The sequence below is a fragment of the Eptatretus burgeri genome, chromosome 5 (assembly GCF_056783735.1).
Source record: "Eptatretus burgeri isolate ZD-2024b chromosome 5, Ebu_testis_v1, whole genome shotgun sequence".
Lineage (NCBI taxonomy): Eukaryota > Metazoa > Chordata > Myxini > Myxiniformes > Myxinidae > Eptatretus > Eptatretus burgeri.
The window spans coordinates 19,047,392-19,072,708 of record NC_140965.1 but is presented as its reverse complement, the minus strand read 5'-3'; the positions used below and the strand labels follow the sequence as shown (position 1 = coordinate 19,072,708).

General features: G+C 44.4%; 1 protein-coding gene across 1 annotated transcript in view; it reads left to right on the top strand.

The window, feature by feature from the left end:
* RBM28 (RNA binding motif protein 28) overlaps window positions 1-25,317 on the top strand; it is a 37,650-nt gene that overhangs the window by 6,138 nt on the left and 6,195 nt on the right. Inside the window, exons 5-18 of the mRNA XM_085880898.1 lie at window positions 244-336; window positions 3,860-3,925; window positions 4,099-4,165; window positions 4,392-4,492; window positions 5,300-5,366; window positions 5,614-5,723; window positions 7,578-7,651; window positions 7,749-7,878; window positions 8,087-8,151; window positions 19,653-19,808; window positions 19,935-20,084; window positions 20,166-20,240; window positions 20,352-20,518; window positions 20,610-20,709. Of these exons, the coding sequence (XP_085737024.1) occupies window positions 244-336; window positions 3,860-3,925; window positions 4,099-4,165; window positions 4,392-4,492; window positions 5,300-5,366; window positions 5,614-5,723; window positions 7,578-7,651; window positions 7,749-7,878; window positions 8,087-8,151; window positions 19,653-19,808; window positions 19,935-20,084; window positions 20,166-20,240; window positions 20,352-20,518; window positions 20,610-20,709 (1,421 nt within the window). The remainder of the gene's footprint in view (window positions 1-243; window positions 337-3,859; window positions 3,926-4,098; window positions 4,166-4,391; window positions 4,493-5,299; window positions 5,367-5,613; window positions 5,724-7,577; window positions 7,652-7,748; window positions 7,879-8,086; window positions 8,152-19,652; window positions 19,809-19,934; window positions 20,085-20,165; window positions 20,241-20,351; window positions 20,519-20,609; window positions 20,710-25,317) is intronic.

Sequence of the window (25,317 nt, the reverse complement as noted above, 5' to 3'; positions counted from 1 at the left end):
CACCCGTGCCTGGTTCGGTGATTTGCAGACGCGGCACCGTCCTTGGCCTGCACATTGTGTATATGTGCACGCCGCACAAGCTATGTAGCTTTTCCATCCGACAAAAAAGGCAGTAATTTTTTTCAGGAATGCGCATCTCTATATGGTGTATGAGTTTGTAATTGGTGAATTTATTTCCAAATCTGTTCGCTATTCTGGTTTTTGCTGCTGTTAATTTCTCATAGTTGTTGATCGTGTTCTCAGATGGGAAGATGAAAGGCTTTGGGTTTGTGCAGTATTCGAAGATACAAGATGCTGCTCGCGCTTTGAAAGAAATGAATCTACAGAAGATTCAAGGTGAGAGAGGAGCCTGTATGACGTCATAATCAGTTTGTTTATAAACTGCAAAAAAAAACAAAAAAAAAAAACACTAACATTTTCATTTTTATTTATTCCACTTGTTTGTGCCTTTAAGTATGTTGATTTGTACATTGAATTGTTTGCTGCAAACAAAGCCAGAGCAATTCGAATACTTGTGCTGAGCGACCTCTTCGTGAGGTTTTGGCTCTTGTCTCTACAATCGCAGGCTGCGCCTTCCCTCCCTCCCCTCGTTACCGCCCGGCCACATTTTCGATCATGGGGTCGTATGCTTGTCATTATTAGACACTTATCGTGTGTTTGTCTTTCTTGGTTTGTGAAATGCAAGTTGCTGAAAAAAAAAAACAACAAAGAAAACATGTTTTGGAATAAATAATTTATATATATATATCTGTGCGTCATCCGAATTTGATCTGGATTGTTGGTTCCACTTTGGTCTATTTGTTTTTTTTATGTGTATTACAAAAATGGTACTTTTTATTACTCCTCAAGATGTACACACACACACACACACACACACACACACACACACACACACACACACACACACACACACACACACACACACACACACACACACACACACACACACACACACACACACACACACACACACACACACACCTTCAGAGTGGAAGCGTCAGTGTAGAATTGTTAAGGATGTGTACGTAGCTCGTGCAGGAATTCATTCTTAACCTCCTTCATCAAATTCTTGCCTTCAAGATGTTTTATTTGCAAGTGTCTTGGATAGGAATCGGTGCTGTGTCGGATGTACCAGTTGATGCAATTATGGCCGAACTCACGATTCCAGGACCAATGTTGAATCCTTCAATGGTGTTTTTGTAAATGAAATTTTTAAAGGATGACCAAGGAAGAGCGAGTAAAGACATCGATAAGTCTTCACTTTACGTGCCGATCAGCGAGATGAGAGCCTTCAGTTCAATGACGTCATTTCTTACAAAGTCAAACCCGTTGCACGTGAGATGATGATAAATGTCGCACCTTCGCCCTGATTTGGGCTGGGTGGGGGAGAGTTTCAGATGATTATGATGATGATGATGGCACACACACCATCAAGAACTTCCCTCCCCCCTCCCACCCCAAATCAGCACTGAGCACTTGCTTATCGGAATTGAATATGTTTTCGAATAAAATGAAAATGATCCCGATTTCTTAGCTTCGTTTGTTTGTTCTCTTTCCATTTTTAAAACGGAATGCGGTTATTTTAATGGATTTGTTTATAACTCCGCACGCAAAGCTAAAAGTATCTGCCTGGTGGTTCACTTTGTCTGTCTGTCTTCAAATGTCAGTTTATGATCGAGGAAATTGATTTCAACGGAATGTTATGTTTTGAGCGGGTATCGGAAAACAAACCACAAATTTAGCAGTGCTTTGGTTCTGAATTCGTCCTGATCACCCATGCACAGAGAGAAGTGAAGTGATTTTTATTTTATTTTTTACTCTACCTGTCTGGCAGTCAAACAAATTTGAAATTCATTCCAAATGGGAATCTTCGTGTTTTTAAGGATGTCATAAAGGACACAAACAACAGGCACAAATATTGATGTAACGTGTTAAAGAAGGTGGTGTAAAACGCTGCATCAACGCCGGTAAATTTATGATTTATTTAAAAAAAAAAAAAAAAAAAAATATATATATATATATATATATATATATGTATATACAGTGGGGAGAACAAGTATTTGATACACTGCCGATTTTGCAGGTTTTCCCACTTACAAAGCACGTAGAGGTCTGTAATTTTTATCATCGGTACACTTCAACTGTGAAAGACGGAATCTAAAACAAAAATCCTGAAAATCACATTGTATGATTTTTAAATAATTAATTTGCATTTTATTGCATGAAATAAGTATTTGATACATCAGAAAAACATAACTTAATATTTGGTACAGAAACCTTTGTTTGCAATTACAGAGATCAGACGTTTCCTATAGTTATTAACCAGGTTTACACAGACTGCAGCAGGGATTTTGGCCCACTCCTCCATACAGATCTTGTCCAGATCCTTCAGGTTTCAGGGCTGTCGCTGGGCAACACAGACTTTCAGCTCCCTCCAAAGATTTTCTATTAGGTTCAGGTCTGGAAACTGGCTCGGCCACTCCAGGACCTTGAGATGCTTCTCACGGAACCACTCCTTAGTTGCCCTGGCTGTATGTTTCGGGTCGTTGTCATGCTGGAAGACCCAGCCACGCCCCATCTTCAATGCTCTTGTTGAGGGAAGGAGGTTGTTGGCCAAGATCTCGCGATACATGGCCCCATCCTCAATACGGTGCAGTCGTCCTGTCCCCTTTGCAGAAAAGCATCCCCAAAGAATGATGTTTCCACCTCCATGCTTCACGGTTGGGATGGTGTTCTTGGGGTTGTACTCATCCTTCTTCCTCCAAACACGGCGAGTGGAGTTTTAACCAAAAAGCTCTATTTTGGTCTCATCAGACCACATGACCTTCTCCCATTCCTCCTCTGGATCATCCAGATGGTCATTGGCAAACTTCAGACGGGCCTGGACATGCGCTGGCTTGAGCAGAGGGACCTTGCGTGTGCTGCAGGATTTTAATCCAGGATGGCGTAGTGTGTTACTTATTGTTTTCTTTGATACTGTGGTCCCAGCTCTCTTCAGGTCATTGACCAGGTCCTGCCATGTAGTTCTGGGCTGATCCCTCACCTCTCATGATCATTGAGGCTCCACGAGGTGAGATCTTGCATGGAGCCCCAGACCGAGGGAGATTGACTTATCTTGAACTTCTTCCATTTTCTCATAAATTGTCCCAACAGTTGTTGCCTTCTCACCAAGCTGCTTGCGTATTGTCCTGTAGCCCATCCCAGCCTTGTGCAAGTCCACAATTTTGTCCCTGATGTCCTTAGACAGCTCTCTGGTCTTGCCCATTGTGGAGAGGTTGGAGTCTGATTGATTGAGTGTGGACAGCTGTCTTTTATGCAGATAATGAGTTCAAACAGGTGCAGTTAATACAGGTAATGAGTGGAGAATGGGAGGGCTTCTTAAAGACAAAACTAACAGGTCTGTGAGAGCCAGAATTCTTTCTGGTTGGTTGGTGATCAAATACTTATTTCATGCAATAAAATGCAAATTAATTATTTAGAAATCATACAATGTGATTTTCAGGATTTTTGTTTTAGATTCCGTCTTTCACAGTTGAAGTGTACCTATGATAAAAAAATTACAGACCTCTACGTGCTTTGTAAGTGGGAAAACCTGCAAAATCGGCAGTGTATCAAATACTTGTTCTCCCCACTATATATATATATATATATATATATATATATATATATATATATATATATATATATATATATATATATATATATATATATATATATATATATATATATATATATATATATATATATATATATATATATATATATATATATATGACACGAGATGTGAAGCTGACACGAGATGGCAGTGTTTTACCAAATTTGGATGGGAAGCTCAAATGAAGGTGCGTGTTGTTTTTAGGACGTCCTGTCGCGATTGACTGGGCTATTCCAAAATGCAAGTATGAAGTCCTCGCAAAGCCTCAAGGTTTGTGCTCCAGTGCTTTCCGTGTTGTTTATTTCGTCAGTGGTATACCTGGAGTGTTTGGCCGAAGTATTTTGATTGTTTGTGTGCTCGGGCTCCCATATGTTTGGGTGTTTGCTTTTTTTTTTTAATTGTTTTTAAATTTAATCTTTTAATTGTTTTTGATAATGATGCAGGAAAAGCGAAGGACAACATGAAGCACTTGGAAAGTTCAACAACTTCTCTTGAACTATCCACAACACCGTAAGGACGGATTTTGGGAAATTGGGCTGTTGGGACGTATGGTTGAAATTGCCTGGGAGTTGGTTGAAGGTTGCAGGTTGGGGAGGTGGGGGACTGTTTTGTTGAGACCGCCTTGGGTGTTGGGGGGGGGGGGGGTGTAGTATGGTGGGCTGTCTGGTTGCGATCAAAAGGGTGTTTTCTTTCGACTGACATTTGTTTTAAATGTCCTCCTTCCTTTGGATTTCAGAGTTGGTGAGGAAGATGATGAGGAAACGAATGAGGACGAGGAAGATGAGGATGAAAATGAGAGCAACAACACCGATGAATTGGCAGAATCTGATTTTGAAGGTGAAGGGTTTGTCACTTCGAGACGTGAGCTCCCTTCTCCCTCCTCACCTTTACCAGAAATGTTTCACACCGATTGGATTGGATGAGCTTCTGATGAAGTCACAATCACAATCGGCATAGTCTGATAGATGGTGAATCATGTATTGAGCACGCGGCATGTTTGTTGCATCCCGACTTGTTTGCATTAATGAAAGTCTGACAAAATAAACAAAACTTATCCTCCCACCCCCACTCCCAAAGCAGAGTGAAATCTAATTAGATCTCTAATGAGAAGGCCAGATGTTGTAAGATGAGCAACAACAGGATAGCTGTTGGTAGTGCACACCTCCCAGATGTAGTGAAAGGGGTGATGGGGTTAGGAGGCTGAGTTTTTTTTTTGTTGTTGTTGTTGTTGTTGTTGTTGTTTGTTAACATTTATTCACTTTTTATTGATGTGATTATGTAAGACTGAATTTGACATTGGATCACAATGGGGTTTGTTCTCAATTGAAAAATGATTTGCAATCGAGCAAAACCCCTGGAACGTTTTTGTATTCTGAATGCAAACTTTATTTATTTATTTTTGTTAATATCTACTTATGGAGGGGAAAACGTACTGCCATGTCGTCTAACATTGGACCTGCACGTCTCGTAAGGCTGTGCGTGCTGGGCGATTACGATTATATATATATATATTTCATCTTCCTGAGAATAATACCCCCTCGGCTGGAGTACTGTGTACTAGACTTTAGCGTAGTGACTCGTCACCCAATCCACTGTGGTTTTTCGTCGCCCGTATCCCCCACCCCTTGATCCCCTGCAAACCAGGAGGGAATTCTCCAGAACATGAAACCCGGCCAAGTGACGTAGGTGAAGGACGCACCACCTTCATCAGGTAGAGTTTCCTCATTGATGATCGTATTTTCGTGGTGTGGTGGGGTTGCGTACTCATTTGTGTATTTCTCTAGGATTTGTAGCCATTTGTGTTTACAATGGGATTTTGAGGGTGCGTGCATGCGTGTACGTACATTGGAGTTGGGAATTGTAACCCCATTTGTTTCGACTGGGATTACGTGATGCTCCAGCATCTTTCTTGCTGCTGTTGTCGTCGTCGCTTTATTTGTTCCTCCCGAACACGACAGGAACTTGTCTTTTGAGACCGATGAAGAGGATCTTGAGAAGGTGCTGCAGCGGTTTGGGCCATTGTGCTACGTCCGGATTGTCGTTCACCCAGACACCGAACGCTCCAAAGGTGAGATGGCGACTTTGTTCTTTCACTCGCTTTGTGCTGCATTCCTGGTTCGAGTTTTGCATGAGAAACTTAACTGTAAGGTGATTTCCCCCTCCCCCCCCAAACCGAATGCACGGGTTGTGACCACAGACATCCATGTACATCATACATCGGTTTTTTAAAACTATTTTAAACCAAAGTCCATTTGCCTGTAACTTGTGATACTGGGATATCAGGTTCAATTCTCATGGACTGTTTAGTGGTCCATTGTCCTCGTAGTTCATGTAAAAAGCACATTGACCTCTCGGAGCATCGTTGTCGTTCGTCGGATGTATGTACAATCACCTGCGTGTTCCTGAGACATTCGTGATGAAATTGTTGGAATGTCTGCATTTTTAAATGACCCTATTGAATGGGGTTTTGGACAAACTTTTCAGATTTCCACCAACGAGGTTTCTCATAGATGCACTTTTTCCCATCGCATCGATTGGTTTACCAAATTTAAATATTACATCCGTGACATCGAGATATTAATTGCCAATTTTAAATCATTTAATTTGCTTTAAATTAATACTCGATTACCTCCGCCACCAAAGGTGGACAGACGTTATGTTTTTCACCGCTGTTTGTTTGGTTATCTCTGAGCAGGATATCGTAAAACGTTATGGATGGATTCGGACGACACTTGGTGGAAGAGTTGGGTGGGTGACGAGAAAATGTCGATTTAGATTTTGGTTCAGATCCAGCCTATCAGTTTGATACAAAACGTAAACTGTTCAGCCTGGTGGCGGTTTGTGCTCGACCAAGTACCGTTGTAGTCATAATGGTGCAGTGGCCTGCAAAAGTATTTACTCCCTACGATTAATGCCACATTTCTATGAATTGCAAATGACGTGGAAACATTTTCTCCAAATGAGCTTTTTTTTCTTCATAACTGAAGAGATCAAACTAAACACTGTTATAGTTGAAGGAGGTTACATGTCAGGAATACCTGAACAAATCACAATTCACTGGTTGTAAAAGTTTTCAGCCCTTTAGGTCACCACTTGATGGAAGCAACTTTTGTAGCAATGACTGTTGTGAGTCTTTGTGGGGAGGTCTTTCCCAGCTTTGTACAGTGACATGGTGAAATGTTTTCCCAATTCTTCACGTGAAAATTGCTCTAGTTCTGCCCAAGTTTGATGGGGATCGTTGACCGACTGCAATCTTCAAATCTCACCATCAATGTTCAATTGGGTTCAAGTCAGGACTTTGACGGGGCAACTCAAGAGCATTTATTTTCTTCTTATTCAGCCACTCCAGTGTGGCTTTAGCTTTGTGCTTCTGATCAATGTCCTGTTGAAATGTCTACCCAAAAAAACGCAAGCAGGTTTTCATCAAGGATTCTCCGGTACTTTTTCACCCTCCATTGTCCCTTCTATCCCAATAAGCTCGTCAGTCCCTGCTGATGAAAAGCAGTCCCATAACATGATGCTGCCACCGCCATGCTTGACAGTAGGGATGCTGTTGACTGGGTGATGTGCAGTGTTCGGCTAGCACCAGATGTAACACTTTGAATTTCGATCAAAAAGTTCAATTTTTGTCTCGTCTGGCCACAAAACATTTCTCCGCATGCCTGCAGTATCATTAAAATGCTTTTTCCCAAACTCCGTATGAGCTTTCACATGTCTCTTTCAGTAATGGCCTCTTTCTTACCACCCGTTTGTTAGAAGCCAGCTTTGTTCGAGGGAATGGGATATTGGTGATTGATGAACAAACAGTGATTTGGTACAAAATTGAAACCAAACCATTTTAAATGGGGCTAATCAATATAAGTTTGAGTCGTTGATTTACCTTTTCCATCTTTACCTCCCTTCCCTAATCTTGTTTTTACAGGCTGTGCATTTGCCAAGTTTAAATCCCAAGGAGCAGCACAGTCTTGCATTGCAGAATCGAAGCGCTCGGAGGTGGTAAGTTTGGTCACTGGTAAGGGGAGCGGTGTGAACGGCGGTGTCATGATCAGTGCTGTCTGTGATGTAATTGGGTGTGGTGGGGTTGGTGGTGAAGGATGCAGGTATCGTAGTGGGTGGGAGGAAGCTGCTGGTTGCTTTGGCACTGAGCCGTGGAGAGGCACAGCAAATGACAAAAAAATGCCAGCCCAACGACCGGCGGAACTTGTACCTGGCACGGGAAGGATGTACGTAGCAAATTATTTCAGCAAAGTGGAGGATTGTTCTTGTGGGGGTGGGGAGTGGGTAGAGTTTGGTTTTAATTTCTGGTGAACAATTTAGAATCTTCAGCAAATTGTTTGCTTCTCATTTGCCAATCGTTGGTCACCTTTTTTAGATGCCTGTTTTGTGCGTATGCTGCACCCCCGTGTCTGAACATTCCCTGTGTCTTCGCAGTAATCCGACCAGGAACTCTTGCTGCCAAGGGACTCTCCGAAGCCGATTTGGCAAAGAGGGCACGGGTGAGTTTGTATGCTCAGTGTAGTCTAAATACAATGGATTTGGATTGTATACAAATGTTGTTATCCTCATGCTTTTTGAAAAAAAAAATCGGGTAGGATTGGGTGGGGTGGGGGGGTGGTATTGTAATCCGCTCCGTGTCTGTCTGTCTGTCACACGATCTCTTCCTAAACGGTCATGTGGAAATTCAAACTTGGTAGTTATGATCATCACATGGCAAGAAGGTGTGAGAGCGGTATAATTTTTTGGCCCTGCCCATGAGCTGTGGTCAAAAACTGCAATTATGGGCACGTTTTAAGACGTTTAAATTAAATTTTGGAACTGCAATCAACATTATGCCTGGTGTTGGCTTAATGGTTAGGGTGGTGGGCTTGGGATCCGAGGGTCCCGAGTTCACATCCCGCTCGGCTGATGAGTTAATATCAGGTGGGGTTGACTTTGCCTTATCTCATCTTGACTCATCCTTCCGAGGTTCGGCAAAATGAGTGCCAGCATGCTGGTGTACTCTGTCGGAGTGGCGACCTGTCCAGGATTGTGTCCAATAGCCAAGGAGACTGCTTAGGCAGCACCAACGCTCTGCACAGGGAATGGTCCCAATGGATGGATGGATGCAATCAACATGGGGGGGGGGGCGCATGCAATATGTAACGATTTTTGGGGGGACTAGTCCCTCGGTTCATGCCCCAGGGGGTCGGGAGTTTGACTCACAGGGGTGAAATGATTTTTATTTTTATTTTCAACTCAAAATTTGATGTTGGGTCATTTCCTAGTGGAACTTTTCACCATCTTTCAACTTTGCTTCAGGTGGGAAGCACGGGGATTTGCGATGGTGTGCTATCGACTTTGCTCTAGTTTTGGTTATAATGGTTAGTTGAATAAAATCTGTTTGTTTAGAGTGTTAATACCATGGAGGTTGTGGTGTTGTAACTTGACATGAATCCAGTTCTTCATTATTATCACAAGCAGATACCCATCGACGACGGGTATGGGGGACAGGACGGATCACCATACTCGGTTACGGTAGTTTCTTTGGATGTTTTACGCCGCATTCAACAGCTGGGTTCATATTGGTGGCATGTCTGGGTGCCCATGGTAGCGTTTGAGACCGGTCGCTTGAGATTGTTAGCCTTGACACGTAGTGCCGGATGAGTAACACGAACGATTTAACATATTCATCGTTTCTATATGACCTCCATCAACAGATTAACAACATGGCAGGATAAAATTCGAGAATGCTGAGTTGAACAAACGTCCTGAACTCATGGACTTAGTTAAGTAAAGCACGTCGTCTGGGACCCAGCCATCGGTTTGCCGCCGAACGCTGCTGATTGTGACGTCATCGATTCCCTCTTTGAAAATTCTATCTATATTCGATTTTTTTGAATCCGCTATCACCTGCGTAAATACATGGAACACATAATGTGAAGATTTCGGAAGTATGAACAGAATATGTTCGGAGAAAAGTGTGTTGGAAGTTCCAGGCTTACGCCCATTATATTATGATGACAGGATGAGTCAACCCTACCTGGTGTTAATTCAGTGGCCAACTGGGCTTGAAATCAGGACCCTGGGATCCCAAGCCAGTCATCCTACCTCTAAGCCTACACCAGGCTTGGCTGGATAAGTGTTCACCTCCCCCCACCCCCCAATTATAGCAATTGTAAATTGGCTCAGGTGCAACTAATTACCTTCAAAATCACACACCAAGTTAATTGTCCTCCACCTGTGTTAAATTGTAGTGATTCTGATTATTTCAGAGTAAAATCAGCTGTTCCTGTAAGTTTCCTTTGTTGGGTAGTGCATTTCACAGCATATTCAATCATGAGCACCAAGGAGCTTTCAAAAGACCTCCCATACCAGATAAAGTTGCGGAAAGACACTGATCAGGGAATTGGAATAAAAATATTTCAAAAGCCTTGAATATCCCTTGGAGCATAGTCTAGACTAGTGGTTTTCAAACTTTTTTTTTTATTGGCGACCCAATTTCAGAACCTCTCTGCATCGCGCGACCCAAAAGATTCAAAACGCAATTCATAATATATAAGATAAGATTTCATATGACACAAGAACATTTGCTGTTTACTTTAATCACCATCGTCATGCTTTCATAGACGAGTGAACGGAGAATAGCCAACAGTATGCAAATAGTACAGTGGAATGTTTCAGAAGTTTAGTCCGAATGACATTTAGATATATCAGTGAGAAGGATGAGCCTGTTTTTCAGAAACCAACTTCTCTATTCGTGGAGAAGTAGATGACAATGCCAGGATCATATCATGCTCCATTTCTTGGCGATTTCTGTACTTTGTTTTAATCACCACCATGGTGGAGAACGACTGCTCACAAAAGTATGATGAAGGATATGGCATGAGAACCTAATGGCGCGCCGTGACAGGGTCGGGTACGACGGCAGCATTTTGCACCAGAATGTCGACAACGAATTCGTCCGCGCAAGAGCCTGCGCTCCTGAATCCTGCTGGAGCTGTACAAGCTCTTCCTGTGCTGTATCATCTTCATCAGCAATCGAGTCCAGTGGAGCCGTGAAAGGATCCCGAACCACAGAAATGGACTGCACATCCAGCTCAGGGAAATAGTGCTCGAACTGTTCAATGAGCGACCAAAGGTGACGTGCTATTTCCCCAGAAAGACTGTCGAGCTCAGTATCATCGTACTGGCAGGTCGTTAGATGCTCCACCAGACGGAGGAAAATGCTGAAGCGCTTAACAGCTGCTTTGTCTGCCAGTAATATTAGAGTCGCCAGAAATCCGCTCATTTTGTCGCGAAAAATCATGAGGTTGGCGTCTTTGCCTTGGAGGGAGCGGTTGAGGACATTGAGATGTTCAAAGATGTCAACGAGATAGCACAGTTCTGACAGCCAAGAGTCTGACTCAAGCAACGCTACCCATGCCGTTTTCCCTTGTGTGCGTAGGAACTCCTTCAGTTCATCTTTGAGCTCGTAAACACACTGAAGAAGGTTTCCTCGAGATAACCATCTGACTTGAGTGTAGAATAGTAAATTCTGATGGTCGGCGTCCATCTCCTGGCAGAATAGCCTGAATAACCTAGTGTTGAGGGTGCTCGATTTGATGTGATTCACCATTACTTCGACTTCTGAGAGCACGCTCTGCAATGTTTCTGACAAAGTACGAGAGGCGAGCGCTTCTCGGTGAATCATGCAGTGTACCATGGAGGTCTGAGGAGCCACCTCAAGCAATTTAGCCTTGAATCCAGAACGCACTCCTAACATTACTGGCGCGCCGTCTGTTGTAGAACCGAGCAACTTTCCGAAGTCCAGATCATGGTCACGATAAAACTGCTCTACTTTCCCAAAAATGTCCTTGCTTTTGGTGGCCTCCAATGGTTTGATGAGCAGAGGCTCATCGACAAAGTTATCAGCCTTGATGAAGCGGACCCAGACGATGAGTTGCGCGTACGATGCGATATCAGTGGACTCGTCCAACTGTATGGCGTGCCACGTCGATTCCTTGATCTTCTGTACGACCTGAGCCATTACGTCCAGACTCATATCCTCAATTCTGCGTTGGATGGTGTTGTCAGAGAGGGGTATAACTGTTATTTCTTCGCCGCTTCCTCCCCAACCATCAGAGATACCATGTCCTTTGCACATGGCAGCACGAGTTCTTCCGCAATGGAGTGAGGCTTTTTAGTCTTGGCAACATGGAGCGACACTCGATACGAGGCCTCTAATGCCCGAGAATTGGTCTGATGGCATGTACCCTCTCTGTCAAAACGCGTATTCTTGAGTGCAAGAAGTTTCCTCTCAAAGAACGCCCTCTCCTTATCCTGATAAGGCGCATGTTTTGTAGTCAAATGCCTCTGCAACTTATTTTGTTTCATAGACTCCGTAGAAAGCACTTCAAAACAAATCACACACTGAGGCCTCTGTGCCCCACTTTTATCCACCACGTAGTAAAATCCAAGGTCCAGAAATTTATCCTCGTAAGACCGTTCTCGAGATTTGATGGTGGCCGGTGCTGCCATCACAAATAAGTTCTCGAGTCGTACGTGGAGACGTGAATAGACGTTAATGATAGAGTCAGAGTTTGAGTCTGAGAGGCCGTGGATCAAACCACTAATTTCCCGCCAAAATGAACCGCCCTTCAGCGAGCCCGCGCATCTGCTGGATCCCATTCCAAGCGTCATGTTGCGCCGGTTCCCATACTTTGAACGAACCGTTTATATTACATCCCGTAAAAGCGAACACCGATCGAAAATAGACAATTTTTATTCGCTGCAAGCGGACGCCCACGACCCCACGAAATTTGCTCGGCGACCCCACTTGGGGTCGTGCCCCCGGGTTTGAAAAACCAAGGTCGAGACCAATCATTAAGAAGAGGAAGATGTATGGTACCACTAAAACCTGCCTAGATTAGGCCATCCCTCCAAACTGGATGACCAAGCAAGGAGGAGACTGATGAGAGAGAGAGGTCATCAACAGGCCAATGGAAACTGAAAGAGCTACAGGCCTTTATGGCAAACACTGGTCACTCTGTGCATGTGACAACAATATCCCAAGCACTCCGCAAGTCTGAACTGTATGGTAAGGTGGCAAGAAGGAAGCCATTACTCAAAAAAGCCTACCTTGAGTCCCATTTGAGGCATGCAAAAAACCACTCCGGAGATTCTGAAGCCATGTGGAAAAAAGTTTTGTGGTCGGAAGAAACCATGATGGAACTTTTTGGCCTAAATACAAATCATTGTTTGGCGCAAACCCAACAAAGCACATCACTCAAAGAACACCATCCCTACTGTGAAGCATGGAGATGTTTCTCATCAGCAGTGACTGAGGCACTTGTCAGGATAGAAGTGAAAATGGATGGAGCAAAATACAGAAAAATCCAAAAAGAAAACCTTCTGCCCTCTGCATGAAAGCTGCAATTGGGATGGGAGTTCACGTTTCAGCATGACAATGACCCAAAGCTACACTGGAGTGGCCAAGGAACAAAAAGATAAATGTCCTTGAGTGGCCCAGTCAGAGCCCCGACCTAAATCCAATCAAAAATCTGTGGCATGACTTGAAGATTGCTGTCCATTAACGCTCCTCACACAACTTGACTGAGCTTGAACAGTTTTGTGCAGAAGAATGAGAAAATATTGCCCAATCAAGGTGTGCAAAGTTGGTAGAGACCTATTCCTACAGACTCACAGTTGTAATTGCTGTCAAAGCTGCTTCCACCAAGTATTAACTCAGGGGGGTGGACACCTATCCAATCATGATATTCTAGTTTTGTATTTTTATTTAATTTACTGAGATTTGTAGACTTTGTTTTTCACTTGGAAGTTGTGGGTTATGATGTGTAAATAAAGGTGGGGAAAGTCTGATTTAATGTAATTTCATTCCAGGCTATAAGGTAGCAAAAGGTGAAAAATTTGGAAGGGGATGTCAACTCCGTCTCTCTCTCGGCACTGTATGAGGCGTGTTCAAACACGACGGTCTTTTAATTCATAATTCCCAAATGCATGAATGGGAACCGAACAATTTAACACGTCAATGGCCTGTTTTCCCACATCATTCAACACTATGGTGACAGTGCATGTCACGTGGTGTCGTTCGTGTACTTGTACGGTGCAAAATGGCCGCTCTCAGCTTGCATGAGCAACGTGTTATCAAGTTTTATTTACATCTGAGTGGGCGATCTCTCATTCATCGCCAGCTGGCTGCAGTTTGTGGAGAGTCAGCGCATGTGGAGAAACGCTCGGAGTCTGTTACGGAAGTTTAAATAGGGATGTGGACGCAACAAAATGGAGCCTCATCCCAGATGACCCCGAACTAGCGGTTTGCTGAATTTGAAAATGTTGTGATTAGCAATCACAGAATAACAGTGGAAGACCAGAAAGCATCTCAAAATGCAAAGCCCGTCTGCGTCCACTTTGTATGCAATCCAAAGTTGATGAAAAAAATGAAAGAGGAATCCGGTGGGTACGAGACGGTTTGTGAACCTCTTTTGACGACGGATGAAACCTGCATGCTCATTCAATCGAGAAACCAAAAGGCAGTCGACACGGTGGAACCATTCAGACTCTCCTCCTCCGAAAACTGTGGGTATCAGTGGAGACTTTGGTGATCATCTCTCCAGATGCTCGTGGTATCGTTCCCACCTGTTCCATTTTGAAATGGACGACTTATTGGTAACACGAACTGTGAGGTGTTTGTAAGTTTCCATCAGCCATGCTGAATATATGTCTAAACTTGCACAAGGTCTGCATTTCACCTTCAACACAAAATGCTGAACTACAGGGCTGCTCAAGTGCAATCATTCTTCAAAGAAGGCACATTCAACTGATACTGATCCCACACCCACATTTACTGGACCTTGCACCCAGTGACCTTCGGTTATGTCTAAAATTGAAGGACAGCCTTCATGTTCACAACTTTTCTTCCAGATTAGCGGTTTAGCAGTGCACCATATTTTTCTCTCTCAAAAGAAGCTTTGCTACAACCTTCCCATCATGGATGGACAGGTGTCAAAAGTCAAAAGGAGAGGCAGCCCAACATGGTTGTCAATGCCTGAGGAGGGGCAGCCCAACCTGGAACGGAATTGCAGGTTCCCCCACACAGGTAACAGGTAAGGGAACAGAAGCTGCCATCCTCCTCGCCAATTTTGTTGTGTTTGTAAGAAATCAGATTTTGAAATTTACCTTTAAAGGAACGAGCAAGGTAGATCTGACAGTGGGGCAAGATGAAAGAGGGGAGGTGAGGAAACACTACAAAGAGCAAGATGGTTGGGTTAGGAAAGGTTAACGAGTGTAATAAGGATCGTGGGACAGAACTGAGGATGACAAGAAATGGAGCTGCATTGTTTGCTTGAAGTCCGAGAGGGAAGAGGGAGAATGAACAGATGGGAAGTTTGTTCCATAGACTGGATCAACAAAGAATAAGAGTTGAGGTATGCAGTCAGCCTGGATTTTGGAAGTTTAATCATGAGGTTACGAGGAGAATGTGTGCATCCTGGATTAGATAAGGAGAGTCGGAGGACAGAGATGCATATTGGAGAAGAGGCGGTTAAATAAACAAAAACGACAACAAAAAAACCTACCGACCTGCCTGCGAACTGAAAGCAACAGGCCTTGTCACAGGAGAGTTGAATCGTTTAGAAAGCTTGACGTTCTCCAGAATCCAAGCTAGACAGATGTGATGCTGCGGTACCAGCCCATAATGGAGAGCAGTGGTTCATTGAGGTATGGACAAGGGCTTTGCAGACAGTAGCTCTGATTTTCCAAGGAAACGTGTAATTATGGAGGATGCCCAGTCTGCAGCTGTCTTTGGACATCAGCTTTGCAATGTGGTCTGCCCAGGAATGGTCATGGATAATGGCAAGGCATAGAAAGGTCAAGAGGCTGAACCTTTTTGCAGTGGAGGTGGGTGGGTTAGTTTGACGATCATTCCAAAGCGATAGCGTGACTGGGATTTTCCATGATTGAAGGCCATGTTCCATTGATCAGATAAGTCAAATCATTTACAGATCAGCAGAGAGAGATGCAGCTGCAGTCTGCCCAGCAGAGGGATGGGGGTACGATATGACGCAATATGGAGTCATCTGCAAAAAGGAAGATAGGCTTTTCCAGATCGTCGGAGAGGTTATTTATGTAGATAAGGAGGAAGACTGGGCTCAATGCTGCCTTGGGGAACTCCAGTCCCCACTGAGAGGAAGAGAGGATTCCATTGAGGGCAACATGTTGACTGCATGAGTGGAAAAAGTAAGAAATCCAGGAATGAAAGCAGTTTTTTTTTAATGCCAGAGAGCTTGGCAAGCAAAGCAGGATGTCAGACCGTGTAAAATGCCTAAGATGTGTCCAAGGAGAGTCCTAACCTTGTTTGAGATTGAGGGCCTGCAACCATTGCTGAGAGAAGAGTGCAGAAGCATGCCGAGTTGAGTGACCAGGACAGAATCTAAAGTGATGGTCAGAGATCTGGTTGTTTGAAAACAGGAGACTTGATAGCAGAAGCAATGAAAAATTCCATGACTTGAATTGCTTGTACTTGGAAGCAAGCTTACAACCTACAGTTGTAACCTACAGTTACAAGCAACCTACAGGTGTTTGGGTCTGGTTTACACCCTTCTTGTGGATGGGAGTCATGTTTGCTGATTTCCATGCAGAGATGAAGATGCCAAAAAAAAGACTGCTTCAGGCAGATAGAGGGGAAGTAATGTCAGAGCAAGATTAGAGAACTTGGGCACTGATGCCATCGAAGCAGTGTTGAGGTGAGAAAGAACATTTTTTTTTCATTCCTTTTTTGGTTGAGGACACCCAGGCAAGTGGACAGCGGGTATGATTGGGACAGAACAGGATGAGTTGGGTGGTGAGATATGGAGGCAAATACGGACTTTATACGTTCTGCCTAAACTCGGGCAGTCTGCAGCAATGCCGTAACGAGGTGAGGGACAGGATGGAGGGGAGTATACACCAAACAGACTTCACAAGACGTCACCATGAGTTGGAGAAAGGAGCTGAGTTTGAGATTTTTAAGATGATGTTTTCTGACTGGCCTCAGGATGGGTACACAGTTCTTGTGAGCCTCATAGACTGAACAAACGTTACCTTTCCAAGTCGAAAAAGCAATCTGCTTCACTGTAACTGCCTTCAGGGCCCTGTCACACCTTGACGTTTTAGCTAGCGTATGGCAACGTATCAAAATGTATGTAAAACGCTGGCGTACGTTGAACTATTGATTTTTTTCAGTTTTGGGCATATTCATAACGAGTTGAATGTATGCATAACGTATTGGTAACGTACACAGAACGTTTCGATAACTTGTACCAACGAATGCTGAGCGTGTTGTCGGCGTTCACAACTTATGCCCAACGATAGTCTAACTTATGCATAGCGTGTGGCAGCGTATCGCCGACGATCACGTGGCGTAGCCTATTAAAAGGCTGCCGCTCGACGATTCAAATCATAAGCGCACTAGACATCGAAGTGTCAACATCACCGTCATTCCCTGTCACACCTTGACGTTTTAGCCAGCGTATGCCGACGTATGAAAAATTTGGCGAATACGCTGGCACACGTCGAATACGTTATGGGTAAGTTTTGTATACGTTAAGAGCACACTGAAGCACGCTGGCATACGTCGTAGTACGCCGAGCTCGTCGACAAATTTTAAGCATGCTCAAAATTTTTTGACGTATGCCAGCGTATGACTCACACATTCCGCATACGCTGGCCATAAGTTGTCGGCACGTTATGCGATTGTTGACACACGTTACTTGTAAGTTACTCATAAGTTGAAACACGTCGAGGTAATGTTTAGCGTACCCGAAACTTATTTCTAACCTATGAGTAACGTGCTTTGAACCTATGTGTAACGTATCTCCAACGCATATTGACGTGTTTGACGTCTTCCGGACGACCACAGAACTTACTGAACGTGTTTCTAACTTACAGCTCCCGTATAATGGCGTAGTGGCAGTGTTTAGGGGAATTGGTATATAAAAATGGGCTTCACAGGAGGAACCCGTCAGTGTTTCAGACTCCATGGTGAGTGGATGTCCATGTCAGTAGTATCAGTAGTAGTATGTGAGCGTAGTAGTAGTAGTTCCATGTCAGTAGTTGTAGTCGGTCCATGTCAGTAGTAGTAGGTGAGCGTGATGGGGAGGGTGTGAGTGATTATGGATCCTCCTTGCGTCCGCGGCCATGGCCAGGAGACTTATTTGCAGCATTCTTCGAAGTTTTCTTCGGCATGACTGTGATGTTGACACTTCGATGTCTAGTGCGGTTATGATTTGAATCGTCGAGCGGCAGCCTTTTTAATAGGCTACGCCACGTGATCATCGGCGATACGCTGCCGCGCGCTATGCATAAGTTAGACTATCGTTAGGCATAGGTTGTGAACGCCGACAACACGCTAAGCATTCATTGGTATAAGTTATCAATAAGTTATCAAAACGTTCTGTGTACATTACCAATACGTTATGCATACGTCCAACTCGTTATGAATACGCCCAAAACTGAAAAAAACATCAATAGTTCAGCGGAAGCCAGCATTTTACATACATTTTGATACGTTGCCATACGCTGGCTAAAATGTCAAGGTGTGTCAGGGCCCTCATAAGTTAGAAATAAGTTTCGGGTGCGCTAGACATTACCTCGACGTATTTCAACTTATGAGTAACTTACAAGTAACGTGTGTCAACGATCACATAACGTGCCTACAACTTATGGCCAGCGTATGTGGAACGTGTGAGTCATACGCTGGCATACGTCAAACAATTTTGAACATGCTTAAAATTTGTCGACGAGCTCAGCGTGCTCTTAACGTATACAAAACTTACCCATAATGTATTCGACGTGTGCCAGCGTATTGGCCAAATTTTTCATACGTCGGCATACAATGGCTAAAACGTCAAGGTGTGACAGGGCCCTCACACAGGATTCAGTGTCTCTCGAGTGTAGAGGGTGGATAGGAAAACCACAGATGGGATGGGATATACTGGTGAGAGACAGACAGTCAACTTTTGTTGAGGTATTTCCAAATGGAATCGATATCAGATGCTGTGGCTTAATCCTTGTAACATAGGCGACTAAAATCTGTCCGTCGGTTTGTGCAGAGAGCCATATTGGTCGTTGAGGTTGCTCCCTTACAACAGCTCGACAGATATGGGTTCTGACAAGAAAGTGATGAGAAGAGCCAATAGGGACGGAAGAGGAACAATAGGGATTGGATGTAAAATTAATCATTATTAACGGGAGGGGGAGGGAGACCTTCATATTCAAACGTACCTTGTAGTTATCCCTTATTCATTAGTGAAACAAGCCTGGTGTTGGTTTTGTGGTTAGGGTGGCTAACAACTTGGGATCTTAGGGTCCTGAGTTCAAATCTCGCTCATTCATTGAATTAACACCAGGTGGGGTTGACCCGGCCCATCACCCTTCTGAGGTCAGCAAAATGAGTACCAGTGTACTGGTGTAGGGGCATATATGCGGCACAGTCATGCCCCAACAAAATGATAGCGACCCAGCAGCCAAGCTGCCATACGCAAGAAGAAGATTTGTGAAATGCTGTCGTCCACACCCTCTCATATCTACTTTAACACTTTTTTAATTCATTACCGGTGGATGGAAGTTATTTTCATTCCTATTTGGCTGTCTGTGAGCAGGATAGCTCAAAAGTAGTGGATGGATTCAGACAAAACTTGGTGGACAGGTTGGGTGTGTGACAAGGATGAATCAATTAAATTTTGGTGAAGATCCAGATCCGGCCGATCATTGGGATACAAAACAAACTGTTCAGCCTGATGGAGGTTTGCACTCCACTAAGTTCAATCATTCAATCACTTCAACCAAAATACTGGGTTCCTAGTGTACAGTACTGAATCCAAATATTGGGTTGCAATACACAAACAGGTACTTTTCAGTGTGTGCAACAGTCTTGAGTTTTGATCTGGCAGGCTGGTTATTTGCTGTAGAAGGTTGTTTGGTTTGGTTGTACAGTGCAATAAGCTTTGTTTTAACCATCGTTTTCTTTTAATATTTATTTCAGTTTGAACAGATGAATCGCAAACGGCTGCGGAACCTAAACATTTTTGTTTCCCGCACGAGGCTCTGTGTTCATAACATCCCCAAGTCTGTGGACGATCGTCAATTTAAGCAAATCTTCATTCAAGCCGCAAACTGCCGTGCCTCTTCTGTTAAAGAGGTAACAGCTGACTAATTGAACGAAAAGGATGAAGTTCATCAAATAATGTACCACAAAAATGGCAGTTTAAAGAAATGTGGAGCTGTGGTGTTCCAGGATTGAACCTTTGCTGTGCGTGTGCATCAGTGTCGAATAATGCAGGATCTGAAGCAATTGGACAGTCGTGGTTGTGGAATCTCCAAGGGGTTTGGTTTTGTGGAATTTAGGGATCACGCACAGGCCTTGGATGCTTTGCGTGCCACAAACAACAACCCCTACATCTTTAAAGACCAAAAGGTACAACCCAGTCGGTATACTTATGGGGAAGGGCGGTGAGCAAGTGAGATTGGGCATGACTGATAGGTGATTTGTTCCTAGCGCCTCATTGTGGAGTTTTCTTTGGAGGACCACATGAAACTCAAGGCCAAGGAAGTCAGGTTACAGAAAGCCCAGGTGATACTTTAAATTTATTTATACTTTATTTATACTTTAAATCTGCCAAAGTGCTTCCTGGGGATGTGAAAATAACTTTTTATTGATCCACGTGCACACCTTTATTTGCAGAAAAAACAAAAGGCTGAAAAGGAAAGGAAGCAGGAAGTAAAGGTAACTTTGAAAAAACCCATGAAGTGTGCTGAGGATCAAAAGACCCAGAGTAATGCTTGGATGGGGTTTGAGACATCAAAGGGAAAGATGCTTGCTCTCCCATCTCACTGTGGACCCAAAGTGAGGTATGTAAATAAAAAGAAACTTCTTGTATCTCGACTGCTACAGTTGTGGTCAACAATATGCATGAGATGTCCCTCTCCCTGTGGGCTGCAGGAACAGAGATAGAGGAAAACCCACCAATACAAAGCTCAACAAGGTGAAACCATTAAAAAGGCGAAAGTTGATGCCGAACTGTAAAAAGGTGATTCCTCAGGTGAGTTTTAGTTCGTTACTGTATCATCACTTCTGTCAGTTCAGCTTTTGTTCCAGCTGATCTCGTGTGAGTATGTTACTTATTTTAATTTGACATGGCGTCAGTGATACCAGAGCCTTGATAAGGTCTGGACTCCAGCTTTGCTTTCCAACCTGTCGAGCAAGCCTCCCCCCTACCAGTGGTAATATTCTGAACCAATAATAAAAAAAAGTTAGCTAATTTTCTTCGCTAATGCAAACAAGGGTTCCCTCTCGGCTGGTGCGGTGGTTCCGAGGAGGCAAAGTTCTCAGCCTTGCTTCTCCATGCCAGATTTGTCCCCCACTCTCCCCCCCCCAAACCCCAATTCCAGCTATTTCCAGTTCCCCCCATATCTATCTTGTCCACCCCATGCATCCTCTCCTGCTCCCATTTCTCTCCACACACAGTTTGTCCAAGTCTGCCTCGATCTAGGCCTTCAACTCTATTGGTGTTCCACGCTCCCCCCCCCCCCCCCCCCCCCCAACACTTCCTTTTGTCTTTTTGTCCTGACTAAGGATTTGTCACTTGAGTGTCGTTTCCCCGGTCTCTGCATATGCTCTGACCGAGGCGAGTGATCTCACCGTGAAGGATGCATTCTATGCCACGCTCCTGATCTATTCATTGTATTTGCTCTTCCACGAACCTCGACAATGCATAAAAAAACTAAAAGGGCTCTTTTATATGTCACCAGATATGCCTCATCCAACATTATTACATCACTCGGTGAATGCACCCGGCACTGCCCGGGTTCTTTTTGAATGAATTTAATCTTCTATACATATGTCTGACGCAAGCACATTATCAGTTCCCTATTGGGCCATGGCAGTCATCGGCTAAGGGGGTTGGTGAGGGGGAAACACACCCCCCCCCCCCGGCCGAGGGGCCTTGCCACATAGCCTATAACCTTCCTGGGGCCCATCCCGACATTTTTTGTTTCAGTGGTTAGCTCCTATCTTTTACCTTTCAGGAGATTAGCGCGTGCAGACAAACAAAAACTTAAAATCATATGTTAGATATATTGTATATGGCGTTGGCCCCATGTCAATTGGCTGAACTTGAAAAATTAACGTTACGAAATCAGGTGATGATGTCATAATTCGGAAACCGGAAGTACAATTATTTTACATCGGGGCACTCCCGGGTACATGTTCTGTCACCATGTGAAGTTTGGTGAGGATCAGTCCAGTACTTTTCGCGTGCATAGGTCACAGAGAAACACACACACTTTCAACTTTATATATATATATATATAGATTACACGTACTTGTACCAAGTTTGATTTAAATCCCTGAACCCAGATTCAAAATAAATAAATCTGGCTGGCAGACCATGCGTTTGATCAGATTGAAATTTAAAGCATATAGTCACACCATGGCAACCAGATCATAATTGTCAAGTTTAATGTTGATTGATGAAGTGGTTCAAGAGTTTTTGAAACAAACAAACAAACAAAAAATTCAATCCAATATGGCTGCCAGGCCATGTGACCAATTAATTATTCGTGAACACCCTGGAGTCCCCGAAGCTTGGTGAAAATGGGTGAAGTTTCCCTCGCTCTGTCAAGCCGTTCTGGAAAAGGTTTTTTGAAGGTTTATTCTTCAAAAAAATCATAACTACCAAAGCATGTGCCCTATATCAAAGGTGGAAAAAAATTTTAATTAAAAAAAAATTATTCTTATGCAGCCTGTGGCTGCTTGGCTGCATCATTTTCTGGGGGCACAGCTGTGTCTATGGTGTCATGCCCATAACCAGCATGTTGGAACTCATTGTCAGGTCAGGTCAGGCCAGATTAGATCTGTGACTTGCTGCAGGTGCAATGTAAACTTGTATTAACCTGTTTCATGGTTGGGTTGTCGGTGACTAAACCGTCTCCCCCACCAGGTTTTCTGGTGAGGAGAGTGTTTGGATATGGACACCCAGCAGGATTAAAAACAAAACCTGCCAAATGACGGAGGAGCTCCTTGTGAGGCAGTGGCCATCCATATCTAGTGCCCAACTGTGTCTGCGGATGTCCTCCTGCAGTCGAGTTACTTTTTTAGGAGGTTGGTGGCAGGATTTGTACCCCGGCCACCGTAAAACCCTTCACTCCGCAAAACACAAGAAAAATGCAAAGAAAATAGAAAACTCACTCCGTGGGAGTACCTGCTATGCAAGCTGCCCTTCGCAGGGCAACTCCCCGGATGAATGGATTGGGGCAAAGTCTTGGGGACCCCCACTTTTTGATAGGAGGAAAACCACAGGGTAACATTCCCAGGTCAGATTGCAATAGTGTCTGCTTGGGTTAACCTGAGGCGGTCCCTTCGGGTGGGTGCCTGGAATGTCCTATCCAGAAGAGAGGATGATCACCTGTCTCCGTTATCATCTGAGCTCAAGAGTTTGGACATCGGTATTGCAGCACTGAGGGTCAGAGACCAGATAGTGGTGAAATCATGGCAGGTGGTAACACGTACTATTGGTCGGGTTGCTCTGATGGTTAGCATGCCCAAAGAGTTGCTGTAGCTGTGTCCAATAAGCTGACTCCAATGATAATTGAGGTAATATTGGTCAACGAGCGTATTGTGCGACAAATAATTCATCACTCCTTGAGTATCGCTCCCCTGGTCTCTGTATATGCTCCGACTGAGGCGAGTGATCTCACCGTGAAGGATGCATTCCATGCCACACTTGAGACTGATTGATCAGTGCCCCAGGCGAGATACTCTTCTAGTCTGGGGGGAATTTCAATGCATCGACTGGAACTGAGAGGGATGCTTTTGAGACATGCATTGGTTCCCATCGGTCTGAAACTGTGAACCAGAATAGCACTAAGTTCCTTGACTTTGCAAGAAGTTATGGATTTAGGGTGGCCGGTTCATGGTTTCAGCGCCCACAAGCTCATCGCTGGACTTGGTATTCCAACGCTGGTGGTGTGGCAAAGGAGATTGACCATGTGCTCGTTGATGGTCGCTGGAGGATGATCCAGAACTGCAGGGTCTACCGGAGTGCTCAGTTAAACAATACTGACCACATGTTTGTGGAAGCAGCTTAAATCTTGGAGAATGGTACCATCTCAGCTGAGGCTGGATGTTGGCAAGCTCAAGAATGAGAGGGAAGCTGAGGAGTTTGAACAGGCCGAGTGGGGATTTGTGGGGTCTGGGTGCCTTGGGGAATCCTGAAGAATTGTGGAGTGCTTTCAAGACCACCATCCTTAATATTGCTGGTGGATGTCTTGGAACTCACTGGAGGGTGAAGAAGAATTTTGTCTCTCAAGGGACACTGGATAACATTGCCCAGAGCGGCAGAGCTGAGCTGTTAAGGGAGTTGAGGCGTAAAACTGTACGTGCTCTGAGGGTGGACAAGGAGGTCAATGTGTGAAGCATCTGTGAGGGGTTAGAGCATCATCTGTGGTCGTGATTCTCATCCTGCTTACAGGGGAATTCATGCATTTTGTTCCTCCAAGCCCATCCCTCAGTGTACTGCAGTTAGAGCGGAGGTGGTGGACTCTTCAGAGAGGATTCCAAAGTGAAGGCCTGCTGGGCCAGTTACTTTGAGCAGCCGCACCAGGCTGATCCACAAGCTGTTGAGTTGGATGTTAGAGGTGTTACTATCCCTATTGCTGACCATCCCATCAACTGTGATCCACCTTCGTTTGTGGAGAAACAGGCTGTGGTGAACTGGTTGAAATGGGGTAAGTTCTGGGGATCTGTCATCCATGCTGAACTTCTCAAGGCTGGTGGAAATGCTGCACTCATGTTGTTGCATTCAGTTCTGTGCTCTGCCTGTAACACAGGCATCATCCCAACTGATTGGAAGAGGGGCCTTGTTGTCGCTCTCTGGAAAGGGAAGGGTGATCGCCAAGACTGCAACAACTACTGAGGGGTGACGCTACTCTCAGTGCCAGGCAAGGTCTTTGCTCGGATAATTCTCGATTGAGTTCACCATCATCTGCTTGAGCACCAGTGCCCAGAGCAGTCAGGCTTTACACCAATGTCTGACTTATTTCCAGTTCTTACTGGAGTTTGTCAGGGGTGTGTACTGGCCCCCACACTTTTCTGCACTTGTATGGACTGGATTCTGGGGAGGATGTCGGAGAGATCAAGCTGCGGTGCATCGTTTGGGAATGTCAAAATCTCTGACCTTGATTTTGCAGATGATTCAGTCATCGTTGCGGAGACTCCAGATATCCTTATGGGGGACCTCGAGGTGCTGAATGAGTTGGGGGCGCTGGGATTACGGGTTTCCTGGGTCAAAACTAAGATGCAGGCTTTCAATGACATCTTGGATGCTGCTATCCTGTCTGTGCCTGTTTGTGGTGAGGATGTTGAGGTCGTGGAGAGATTCACTTACCTTGGCAGTGATATTGATGTCACTGCTGGCTGTGAGCCAGAGGTCAACAGACATCTGGGTCAGGCCTGGGGAGTAATGGATTCACTGGATCATGGGGTGTGGCACTGCTGGTACCTGTGCGGGAGGACGAAAGTCTGAGTCTTCATGTCCTTGCTTCCAGTCTTGCTCTATGGATGTGAGACTTGGACTCTGACCAGGGATCTGAGACAGAGACTTGATTCCTTTGGTACCAGGTCTCTTCGGAGAATCCTTGGCTATCACTGG